The sequence below is a fragment of the Entelurus aequoreus genome, linkage group LG01, assembly GCF_033978785.1.
Source record: "Entelurus aequoreus isolate RoL-2023_Sb linkage group LG01, RoL_Eaeq_v1.1, whole genome shotgun sequence".
Taxonomy (NCBI): Eukaryota; Metazoa; Chordata; class Actinopteri; order Syngnathiformes; family Syngnathidae; genus Entelurus; species Entelurus aequoreus.
In genome coordinates this window covers 99283803-99296958 of record NC_084731.1, presented here as the reverse complement: position 1 = coordinate 99296958, position 13156 = coordinate 99283803, and the positions used below count along the sequence as shown (strand labels likewise).

The 13156-nt window shown below is 40.1% G+C and overlaps 1 protein-coding gene across 5 annotated transcripts in view; it reads left to right on the top strand.

Moving 5' to 3' along the window:
* Positions 1-994: 994 nt before the first annotated feature.
* The window catches only part of LOC133660024 (nck-associated protein 5-like), a 254191-nt gene continuing 242029 nt past the window's right edge, over positions 995-13156 (top strand). For 4 of the 5 annotated variants that reach the window (XM_062063058.1, XM_062063066.1, XM_062063050.1 and 1 more), the window contains exon 1: positions 995-1093. In XM_062063058.1, the coding sequence (XP_061919042.1) occupies positions 1031-1093 (63 nt within the window). In that variant the 5' untranslated portion in view covers positions 995-1030. Of the gene's footprint in view, positions 1141-13156 lie in introns of all 5 variants that reach the window. The other variant, XM_062063084.1, reaches the window with a different exon arrangement.

Sequence of the window (13156 nt, the reverse complement as noted above, 5' to 3'; positions counted from 1 at the left end):
GAGAGTCCAGTCCATAGTGGATCTAACATAATAGTGTGAGAGTCCAGTCCATAGTGGATCTAACATAATATTGTGAGAGTCCAGTCCATAGTGGATCTAACATCATAGTGAGAGTCCAGTCCATAGTGGGGCCAGCAGGAGACCATCCCGGTACGGGCCAGCAGCGCAGAGACGTCCCCAACCGATGCACAGGCGAGCGGTCCACCCCGGGTCCCGACTCTGGACAGCCATCACTTCATCCGTGGCCACCGAATCTGTGCCCCCCCCACCCCCTCCACAAGGGAGAGGGGGGCAGAGCTGAAAAGAAAAGAAACGGCAGATCAACTGGTCTAAAAGGGGGGTCTATTTAAAGGCCAGAGTATACAAATCAGTTTTAAGATGGGACTTAAATACTTCTACTGAGTATTTATCAGTAGAGTAGTAGTATGAGTATTCTATTTATCAAATGGTTTAGGGTTAGGGGTTTAGGGTTAGGGTTAGCTCAGCCAATAGCCAATACACATTTTGAGTAGTTCAATATATAGAGATTAGAGAAGTATGTTTATTTTCGAGAGAGTACCAGGTAAAGGGCAGTGATTCGGAGGAATGGCCCGCGTAGGCGGAACCAGTGGTGTGATGGTAGTGATGTCTTACGTCCGGACAAACATGCCCAACGAGTAGTTTGCTGCAGGGTAAACGTTACAAGACACACGCTGTCTCCCTGACACCAAAGCACACTTGCTCGGGGTGGTTAAATATTGACAAGAGCTGACGCGGGACAGCCAAGACCCTTGTTTGCCTGCACACACACACACACACACACACACACACACACACACACACACACACACACACACACACACACACACACACACACACACACACACACACACACACACACACACACACACACACACACACACACACACACACACACACACACACACACGGTCACACCACATAACATGCACACGAGCAGTGGCATGCGGCAGCTGGGTCTCCGTTAGTTCAGAAGGTGGACGAAGAGTGAGGGAAGCAAAGAGGAGAGAGGATGAACCAGTTTGCAGATCACGCCCCCAGGATCCGGAACGTTCCTCTGTCGGAGCTCCAGGCGGTGAGTGGCAATCGACGTGGCGCCCTCCATCCCGTCCGTAGAAAGAGGTATCTGGGGCAGTAGGCAGGATTTTTGGCTGACAATCGGGTTGCCCTCCAGTCATCCCAAATTGATGACCTCTTATGGTGGGCCAGACAGGAATGGCTGCGGGTTAGAGGTCCATGGCCTGGGGGGGGTGGGGGGGGTGTGATGTATAAGCGAGTGGTTCTTACCCTTTACTTTTACCAGGGACTTGATTTCTGCATGTTATTTCTGCCGCCCTGCATGTTGGGTGCGTGCAAGCTGTGATGCTGCCTACTATACGCCAGATTCGGATTACAGTTTCACGTCTCTAAGACCTTTTTCTGAGGCAAGGCACGTTTTTTTCCATAAAAAAATTCCGGAGGCACACCACCAGCAGAAAACGTGAACAAAATTAAACTCCACCAGGTCGTCGTGCCTTATTTTGAGTTAGTTTGTGGTTTCCTGTGTGAAGTGCTTTAGTTCCTGTCTTGCGCTCTTATTTTGGTGGTCCTTCCTGTTTTGTTGGTGTTTGGCCTGAACATGTTTCAGGCTTGGTGTTAGCAAGCAAGGCTATTTAAGTTGTTGCTATCCTTCTTTGTGCGGGCATTGTTGATTGCCGTGTCACGTATGGATGTACTTTGTGGACGCCGTAAGTTTTTGCTGTCGTCCAGCATTTTGTTTCGGTTTACTTTGTAGCCAGTTCAGTTGTACTTTCGTTTTGCATAGCCATTTTATACTTGAGAGTGTTGATGACACAGCTTTGCAACAGTTGATATTCTAGTTTCAAGAATGTTTTACTCATCAAATCTCAGCAACAAGCTGTAATATCTTACTGAGATCATTTAGAACTAAAACCCTTAAAACAAGTAAAACACTCTAACATAAAATCTGCTTAGTGAGAAGAATGATCTTATCAGACAGAAAATAAGCAAATATCACCCTTTTTTGAGATATTTCATCTTACCTAGATTTCACTTTTTGCAGTGTGTCTTGCGCTGTTATTTTGGTGGCCCTTCCTGTTTTGTTGGTGTTTTCCTGTAGCAGTTTCATGAAACGCTAGTCCCCGCACCTGCTTTGTGTTAGCAAGCACGACTATTTAAGTTGTTGCTATCCTTCTTTGTGCGGACATTGTTGATTGCCGTGTCACGTACGGATGTACTTTGTGGACGCCGTAAGTTTTTGCTGTCGTCCAGCATTTTGTTTCGGTTTACTTTGTAGCCAGTTCAGTTGTACTTTCGTTTTGCATAGCCATTGCCTTTTCCTTTTCCCGTTCCCTTTTTGTTCATTTTCGGTTTAAGCATTGCATACCTTTTTACCTGCACCCTGCCTCCCGCAGTGGTCTGCGTATTGGGATCACGACAAACCATCCTGGTCTCACCCGTCACATTCCGACTTTTACAGAGCAATGAACTACCTGCTGCCACCTACTGACAGGGAGTATTACACTGCAAAAAGTCAGTGTTCAAAAACAAGAAAAAAAAAAACACAAAAATGAGGGGTATTTTATTTGAACTAAGCAAAATTATCTGCCAATAGAACAAGAAAATTTGGCTTGTCAAGACTTTTCCAAAACAAGTAAAATTAGCTAACTTCAATGAACCCAAAAATACCTTCAAATAAGTATATTCTCACTAATAACAAGTGCACTCTTCTTGGTAGAAAAAAAAGAGACCTTTTTGCTCAATATGTTGAAAAATATTCTTAAATGAAGTAAATGCTAGTGCCATTATCTTGACATAATGATATGCGCTCGGCATCATGATTTTTTTTTCATGCTTGAAATAAGAAACGATTACTTTAAAAAAGCAGTTTTATACTTGTGAGTGTTGATTGTCGTGTCATGTACGGATGTGCTTTGTGGACGCCGTAAGTTTTTGCTGTCGTCCAGCATGTTGTTTCTGTTTACTTTGTAGCCAGTTCAGTTGTACTTTCGTTTTGCATAGCCATTGCCTTTTCCTTTTCCCTTTCCCTTTTTGTTCATTTTCGGTTTAAGCATTGCATACCTTTTTTACCTGCACCCTGCCTCCCGCTGTGGTCTGCGTATTGGGATCACAACAAACCATCCTGGTCTCACCCGGCACATTCCGACTTACCTACTGACATGGAGTATTACATGGTTACCCTGCCGAGTTCTACACAGCACAGACACTAAGCATTATTTGCAGATTATAATTATCGATCTGCACGGACGCCATCCGTGCATGTTGACCTGAAGTTCGGACCGCCACTCGCATTAGGATCATTTTGTGGAGAATATGCTTGGCATATTAATGATCTTTGTGTGATTTATTACGGAGAGCGAGGGGTTCTTACTGCGGCTTCAGTTTTAGTCCACGGACACATCACAGATGCTCCATATATCTTCGGACTAATCACATAAACAGGAGCTGGATAGTGACTAATGGCTCATGAAGAGGGAAGGAGGGAGACAAACTGCCAGATATCGGCGATGCTTGCAAAGCATGATTGCATTCTTCCATCCTATTTCACTCTCTCTTTACCCCCCCCCCCCCCACCCCCGTTCCCAACTTAAACCTACTCACACACACACACACACACACACATACATGTCTTGCCTACTTTGTGTGGGCCCACGTTTGGTTAGTGGGTTGTGAGGGCCCCCCTTTCCACTATAGCTAGAATGATGAAAAAATATACATCTAGCCCTAGATGGGAGTAAAGAGTTGCAACTAGGGATGTCCGATAATGGCTTTTTGCCCATATCCGATATTCCGATATTGTCCAACTCTTTAATTACCGATACCGATATCAACCGATATATACAGTCGTGGAATTAACACATTATTATGCCTAATTTGGACAACCAGGTATGGTGAAGATAAGGTACTTTTTAAAAAAAATTATAAAATAAGATAAATAAATTAAAAACATTTTCTTGAATAATAAAGAAAGTAAAACAATATAAAAACAGTTACATAGAAAATAGTAATGAATGAAAATGAGTAAAATTAACTGTTAAAGGTTAGTACTATTAGTGGAGCAGCATCACGCACAATCATGTGTGCTTACGGACTGTATCCCTTGCAGACTTTATTGATATATATTGATATATAATGTAGGAAGCAGAATATTAATAACAGAAAGAAACAACTCTTTTGTGTGAATGAGTGTAAATGGGGGAAGGAGTTTTTTTCGGGTTGGTGCACGAGTAAGTGTATCTTGTGTTTTTTTATGTTGATTTAATAAAAAAAACAAAAACAAAAAAAACAAACAAAAAAAACGATACCGATAATAAAAAAAACGATACCAATAATTTCCGATATTACATTTTAAAACATTTATCGGACATCCCTAGTTGCAACCTCACTTCAGAATGCAAAACACCCAAAGTAAAAAAAATATTTGACTTCTGTAGTTGTGAGGAGCAGGCAAATGTCCTCACAAGTCAAAAGATCCTCACAGAAAGGTGGCTTGTCAAGTGTATGTCCACACAAGGACGGTGAGACAAGTGCACACACACACACACACACACACACACACACACACACACACACACACACACACACACACACACACACACACACACACACACACACACACACACACACACACACACACACACACACACACACACACACACCCACACACACACACACACTGACCCAGTAAGCCTGAAACATGTTCAGGCAGCGGCATACATCACAGGCATTGGCATCGTCGTATTTCTCTCCTGTCTGGATCAAAAATACAGATTTTGTCAGGGCCTCAAGAGCAGTTTGCCGCTCGCTTTTTTTACGGGCAATCCGGTGAAAGCTTTACGTGCACCTGGGGTGCGAGTGCTCGCCGATATTTATGTCCGTCGGGTGCACTTTGGGCGACCGGTGCATATTTTCATCATTCTCGGCTTTCCAAATTAAAGCTGTCTCTACAAACGGAACGAACGGGTAACATGATGACTTTTCGCCGCCTCCGGTCCAGAACAAATTCCGTTTTATTCCGTAATGAAAAGATCAGAGGGGAACTGGATCGTATGAAAAACAAAGCAATTTCTCAGGAGCTCAGTGATTTCCAGCGTGGAACTGTCATAGGATGCCACCCGTGCAACAAATCCAGTCGTGAAATTTCCTCGCTCCTAAATATTCCAAATTCAACTGTCGGCTTTATTATAAGAAATTGGAAGAGTTTGGGAACAACAGCAACTCAGCCACCAAGTGGTAGGCCACGTAAACTGACAGAGAGGGGTCAGCGGATGCTAAAGCGCAAAGAGGTCGCCGACTTTCTGCACAGTCAGTTGCTACGGAGCTCCAAACTTCATGTGACCTTCCAATTAGCCCACGTACAGTACGCAGAGAGCTTCATAGAATGGGTTTCCATGGCCGTGCAGCTGCATCTAAGCCATACATCACCAAGTCCAATGCGTCTGATGCAGTATTGTAAAGCAGCGGTCCCCAACCACCGGGCCGTGGCCCAGTACCGGTCCGTGGATCGATTGGTACCGGGCCGCACAAGAAAAAAAAAATAAAAAAAAAAAAAAATAAAAATTAAATTATTAAATCAACATAAAAAACACAAGATACACTTACAATTAGTGCACTAACCCAAAAAACGTCCCTCCCCCATTTACAGTCATTCACACTCATTAGCACAGGGGTGTCCAAAGTGTGGCCCGGGGGGCCATTTGCGGCACATCATTCTAAAAATACTAAAAAATTTTTTTAAAAAACATTAAAAAGTGGAATAAAAGAGCAAATAGGTGAAACGCAACGAGAAAAACTTTGAAATGTTGACTCTAATAACACAATTTGTTTTTACAATTTCTCACAAAATAATAATGAATCAAAATCAATGTTGCTGTGAATTATTGACCGATTTAAGGACAAAAAGGACATACAAAACATGAAAAAGAAAAAAAGAAAAAGTTAATTATTATATAAATTGTTATTATAAACATACTAAGCTAATTACACTATATGTTATCTGGAGCTGATAGAGAGATTTAAGTGTTGAATGTAAACATGAGTGGGCCACTTTTGGATCCCTAAGAATTTTAGTGGAATTAAAAAACATGTCTTTGCTAAAAAAAATGAAAATAATAATAATAGGTTCAAATCAATGTTGCTATTAATTATTGACCTAGTTAGCAATTACTTCACATCAAATATTCCACTTTGAAAATATTTTTGGGAAAAATATAATATTTTGTATTTTTGCCCCCAAAAATAGGGTTTTGACAAAAAGCTCATGAAATGTGTGTGTGTGTGTTTGTGTGTGTTTGTGTGTGTATATATATTGTCACCTGAAGTTGAAATAGAGATTCAAGCGTTTAATAAAAAAAAATATATATATAACTTGTTTTGAACCCGTTTTAAGACTGACACCCTTCTGCGTCCCTAGGACCTAACTTGCGGGAGCCCCTAAGGTTAAAAAAAAAGGGTTAGGGTTAGGGTTAGGGTTAGGGTTAGGGTTAGGGTTACATGTATATTGTATTGGTTTTGAAAATGAAAAAGTATCAAAATGGCCCCCGCATGCTTTAATTTTTCAGTGTGGAAAAAGTTTGGACACCCCTGCATTAGCACAGAAGGGTTGTTTCTTTCTGTTATTAATATTCTGCTTCCTACATTATATATCAATATATATCAATACAGTCTGCAAGGGATACAGTCCGTAAGCACACATGATTGCATTTCTTTATGACAGTAAAAAAATACCAATAAAAAGGAAGGTATTTATTTACTAGTAAGCTGGTCTCGCTTTGCTCGACATTTTTAATTCTAAGAGAGACAAAACTCAAACAGAATTTGAAAATCCAAGAAAATATTTTAAAGACTTGGTTCACTTGTTTAAATAAATTCATTAATTTTTTTACTTTGCTTCTTATAACTTTCAGAAAGACAATTTTAGAGAAAAAATACAACCTTAAAAATGATTTTAGGATTTTTAAACACATATACCTTTTTACCTTTTAAATTCCTTCCTCTTCTTTCCTGACAATTTAAATCAATGTTCAAGTAAATTATTTTTTTTTATTGTAAAGAATAATAAATACATTGTAATTTAATTCTTCATTTTAGCTTCTGTTTTTTCGATGAAGAATATTTGTGAAATATTTCTTTAAACTTATTATGATTAAAATTAAAAAAAAATATTCTGGCAAATCTAGAAAATCTGTAGAATCAAATTTAAATCTTATTTCAAAGTCTTTTGAATTTCTTTTAAAATTTTTGTTCTGGAAAATATAGAAGAAATAATGATTTGTCTTTGTTAGAAATATAGCTTGGTCCAATTTGTTATATATTCTAACAAAGTGTAGATTGGATTTTAACCTATTTAAAACATGTCATCAAAGTTCTAAAATTAATCTTAATCAGGAAAAATTACTAATGATGTTCCATAAATTATTTTTTTTATTTTTTCAAAAAGATTCGAATTAGCTAGTTTTTGTCTTCTTTTTTTCGGTTGAATTTTAAATTTTAAAGAGTCGAAATTGAAGATAAACTTTGTTTCAAAATTTAATTGTCATTTTTTTCGTGTTTTCTCCTCTTTTAAACTGTTCAAATAAGTGTAAATATCATTAATTATTAATAATAACATAGAGTTAAAGGTAAATTGAGCAAATTGGCTATTTCTGGCAATTTATTGAAGTGTGTATCAAACTGGTAGCCCTTCGCATTAATCAGTACCCAAGAAGTAGCTCTTGCTTTCAAAAAGGTTGCTGACCCCTGTGCTATACGAATAATGTGGATTGGATTGGATTGAAGTAAAAACATGTGGAACATTTTGCAATAAGGAAGGGGGCCCTAACCCTAAAAATGAAATTCCACACAATGAAAATTGTATGGTGTTCGGGTCTGTGGGACCCATTTTCATTTTTTATTAAAAGAAAAACGATACAATTAATTAATCTTTCAAACTGAGACTCACTGACTTTGGCTCATTTTCTGTGAAGAACATATATCAGTAGGGATGTCCGATAATGGCTTTTTGCCGATATCCGATATTCCGATATTGTCCAACTCTTTAATTACCGATACCGATATCAACCGATACCGATATCAACCGATATATGCAGTCGTGGAATTAACACATTATTATGCCTAATTTGGACAACCAGGTATGGTGAAGATAAGGTACTTTTTAAAAAAATAATAAAATAAGATAACTAAATTAAAAACATTTTCTTGAATAAAAAAGAAAGTAAAACAACATAAAAACAGTTACATAGAAACTAGTAATTAATGAAAATGAGTAAAATTAACCGTTAAAGGTTAGTACTATTAGTGGAGCAGCAGCACGCACAATCATGTGTGCTTACGGACTGTATCCCTTGCAGACTGTATTGATATATATTGATATAGTTTCTCTCTCTTTGATGAAATAACATTGGAGGAATTGTTAAAATGTGTAAATGGGACAAAACAAACAACATGTCTACTTGACCCAATTCCTGGGAAACTTATCAAGGAGCTTTTTGTTTTATTAGGTCCATCAGTGTTAAATATTATAAACTTATCACTTTCCTCTGGTACTGTTCCTCTAGCATTCAAAAAAGCGGTTATTCATCCTCTACTCAAAAGACCTAGCCTCGATCCTGACCTCATGGTGAACTACCGGCCGGTGTCCCACCTACCGTTTATCTCGAAAATTCTCGAAAAAATTGTCGCACAGCAGCTAAATGAACACTTAGTGACTAACAATCTCTGTGAACCTTTTCAATCCGGTTTCAGGGCAAATCACTCTACGGAGACAGCCCTCGCAAAAATGACTAATGATCTATTGCTAACGATGGATTCTGATGCGTCATCTATGTTGCTGCTTCTTGATCTTAGCGCCGCTTTTGATACTGTTGATCATAATATTTTATTAGAGCGTATCAAAACACGTATTGGTATGTCAGACTTAGCCTTGTCTTGGTTTAACTCTTATCTTACTGACAGGATGCAGTGTGTCTCCCATAACAATGTGACCTCGGACTATGTTAAGGTAACGTGCGGAGTTCCCCAGGGTTCGGTTCTTGGCCCTGCACTCTTTAGTATTTACATGCTACCGCTGGGTGACATCATACGCAAATACGGTGTTAGCTTTCACTGTTATGCTGATGACACTCAACTCTACATGCCCCTAAAGCTGACCAACACGCCGGACTGTAGTCAGCTGGAGGCGTGTCTTAATGAAATTAAACAATGGATGTCCGCTAACTTTTTGCAACTAAACGCTAAGAAAACGGAAATGCTGATTATCGGTCCTGCTCAACACCGACATCTATTTAATAATACCACCTTAACATTTGACAACCAAACAATTAAACAAGGCGACTCGGTAAAGAATCTGGGTATTATCTTCCACCCAACTCTCTCGTTTGAGTCACACATTAAAAGTGTTACTAAAACGGCCTTCTTTCATCTCCGTAATATCGCTAAAATTCGTTCCATTTTGTCCACAAGCGATGCTGAGATCATTATTCATGCGTTCGTTACATCTCGTCTCGATTACTGTAACATATTATTTTCGGGCCTCCCTATGTCTAGCATTAAAAGATTACAGTTGGTACAAAATGCGGCTGCAAGGCTTTTGACAAAAACAAGAAAGTTTGATCATATTACGCCTATACTGGCTCACTTGCACTGGCTTCCTGTGCACCTAAGATGCGACTTTAAGGTTTTACTACTTACGTATAAAATACTACACGGTTTAGCTCCAGCCTATCTCGCCGATTGTATTGTACCATATGTCCCGGCAAGAAATCTGCGTTCAAAGAACTCCGGCTTATTAGTGATTCCCAGAGCCAAAAAAAAGTCTGCGGGCTATAGAGCGTTTTCTATTCGGGCTCCAATACTCTGGAATGCCCTCCCGGTAAAAGTTAGAGATGCTACCTCAGTAGAAGCATTTAAGTCTCATCTTAAAACTCATTTGTATACTCTAGCCTTTAAATAGACTCCCTTTTTAGACCAGTTGATCTGCCGTTTCTTTTCTTTTCTTTTCTACTCTGCTCCGGGGTGGACCGCTAGCCTGTCCATCAGATGGGGACATCTCTACGCTGCTGACCCGTCTCCGCTCGGGATGGTTCCCGCTGGCTCCACCATGGACTGGACTTTCGCTGATGTGTTGGACTTTCACAATATTATGTCAGACCCACTCGACACCGAGGATGTCGTTGTGGCTTGTACAGCCCTTTGAGACACTTGTGATTTAGGGCTATATAAATAAACATTGATTGATTGATTGATTGATATATAATGTAGGAACCAGAATATTGATAACAGAAAGAAATGGGGGGAGGGAGGTTTTTTGGGTTGGTGCACTAATTGTAAGTGTATCTTGTGTTTTTTATGTTGATTTAATAAAAAATAAAAAAATAAAAATAAAAAAAACGATACAGATAATAAAAAAAACGATACCGATAATTTCCGATATTACATTTTAACGCATTTATTTAGGACATCCCTATACATCAGAATACATATTTAATGAGCACACACCATACACCCCCCCTAAACATTTCTATTACATATAAGATGTCCGGGTCCACTGGACCCAGGGCTAATAGAAGTGTGGAAATTGATGTTCTGTGTACCACACGCACACACACACACACACACACACACACACACACACACACACACACACACACACACACACACACACACACACACACACACACACATGGACACACACACACACACACACACACACACACACACACACACACACACACACACACACACACACACACACACACACACACACACACAAACACACACACTCACACACACACACACACACACACACACACACACACAGCAGGCCTAGACAGGAGGAGGACAGAGTGTAGGTACACAGAACATCAGAGGGTCAAATGTGCGAGAAAATGAGAGCAGACAGTGTTGACAAACAATGTTGCAACCTTGTGTGGGAACCGCAGGTGCAGAAACACAAAAGAAGAATCCCTGTGGGATGCGGAGACTGGCAGAGAAATTTTCCGTGCAACGTTCATATTGTTGTTACTCAGCCAGTGTTTGTGGGTCTGATGGACCCGTTGCATTTTGTGTCTTTTAATGCCTCACAATCAAACACTTTTATGTTAAAATACTGAACAGATGTTTACCTTATCCCAATAAACATCTGTTCAGTATTTTAACATGAAAGTGTTTGATTGTGAGGCATTAAAGGCCTACTGAAAGCCACTACTAGCGACCACGCAGTCTGATAGTTTATATATCAATGATGAAATCTTAACATTGCAACACATGCCAATACGGCCGGGTTAACTTATAAAGTGACATTTTACATTTCCCGCGCAACTTCCGCTTGAAAACGTCTATGTATGACGACGTATGCGCGTGACGTCAATCGTTGAAACGGAAGTATTTGGACCCAATTGAATCCAATATTAACAGCGTCTGTTTTCATCGCAAAATTCCACAGTATTCTGGACATCTGTGTTGGTGAATCTTTTGCAATTTGTTTAATAAACAATGAAGACTGCATTGAAGAAAGTTGTAGGTGGGATCGGTGTATTAGCGGCGGACTACAGCAACACAACCAGGAGGACTTTGAGATGGATAACAAACGCGCTAGCCGCTGACATCACCTTGACTTCTTCCGTCTCAGGGCTGCCAACCGCATCAATGATCGGGTGAAGTCCTTCGTCGCTCCGTCGATCGCTGGAACGCAGGTGAGCACGGGTGTTGATGAGCAGATGAGGGCTGGCTGGCGTAGGTGGATAGTTTCGCCAGGCTGGAAAGCATTAACCGTGTAGTTACATGTCCATGGTTTAATAGTATTGTTGATCTTCTATCTATCCTTCCAGTCAGGGGTTTATTTCTTTTGTTTCTATCTGCATTTAAGCCCGATGCTATCACGTTAGCTCCGTAGCTAAAGAGCTTCGCCGATGTATTGTCGTGGGAGATAAAAGTCACTGTGAATGTCCATTTCGCGTTCTCGACTCTCATTTTCAAGAGGATATAGTATCCGAGGTGGTTTAAAATACAAATCCGTGATCCACGATAGAAAAAGGAGAAAGTGTGGAATCCAATGAACCAGCTTGTACCTAAGTTACGGTCAGAGCGAAAAAAGATACGTCCTGCACTGCACTCTAGTCCTTCACTCTCACGTTCCTCATCCACGAATCTTTCATCCCGGCTCAAATTAATGGGGTAATCGTCGCTTTCTCGGTCCGAATCTCTCTCGCTGCTGGTGTAAACACTGGGGAAATGTGAGGAGCCTTTCAACCTGCGACGTCACGCTACTTCCGGTACAGGCAAGGCTTTTTTTAAATCAGCGACCAAAAGTTGCGAACTTTATCGTCGATGTTCTCTATTAAATATGGCAATATCGCGAAATGATCAAGTATGACACATAGAATGGATCTGCTATCCCCCGTTTAAATGAAAAAAAAAAAAAGTCATTTCAGTAGGCCTTTAAAAGCCACAAAATGCAAGGGGTCCGTCAGACCCACAAACGCTGGCTGAGTAACAACAATATGAACATTACACAAGGGTTAAAGGCCTATTGAAATGATTTTTTTTTATTTAAACGGGGATAGCAGATCTATTCTATGTGTCATACTTGATCATTTTGCGATATTGCCATATTTTTGCTGAAAGGATTTAGTATAGAACAACGACGCTAAAGATTGCAACTTTTGGTATCTGATAAAAAAAAGGCTTGCCCCTACCGGAAGTAGCGTGACGTAGTCAGTTGAACATATACGCAAAGTTCCCTATTGTTTACAATGATGGCCGCATGAAGTGAGAGAGATTCGGACCGAGAAAGCGACAATTTCCCCATTAATTTGAGCGAGGATGAAAGATTTGTGGATGAGTAAAGTGCAAGTGAAGGACTAGTGGGGAGTTGAAGCTATTCAGATAGGGAAGATGCTGTGAGAGCCGGGGGTGACCTGATATTCAGCTGGGAATGACTACAACAGTAAATAAACACAAGACATATATATACTCTATTAGCCACAACACAACCAGGCTTATATTTAATATGCCACAAATTAATCCTGCGTAAAAACACCTACGTGTTTGTTATGCTAGCTCCTAGCTCCTATGCTAGCTCCTAGCTCCATAGAACACGCCAATACAATTCAAACACCTG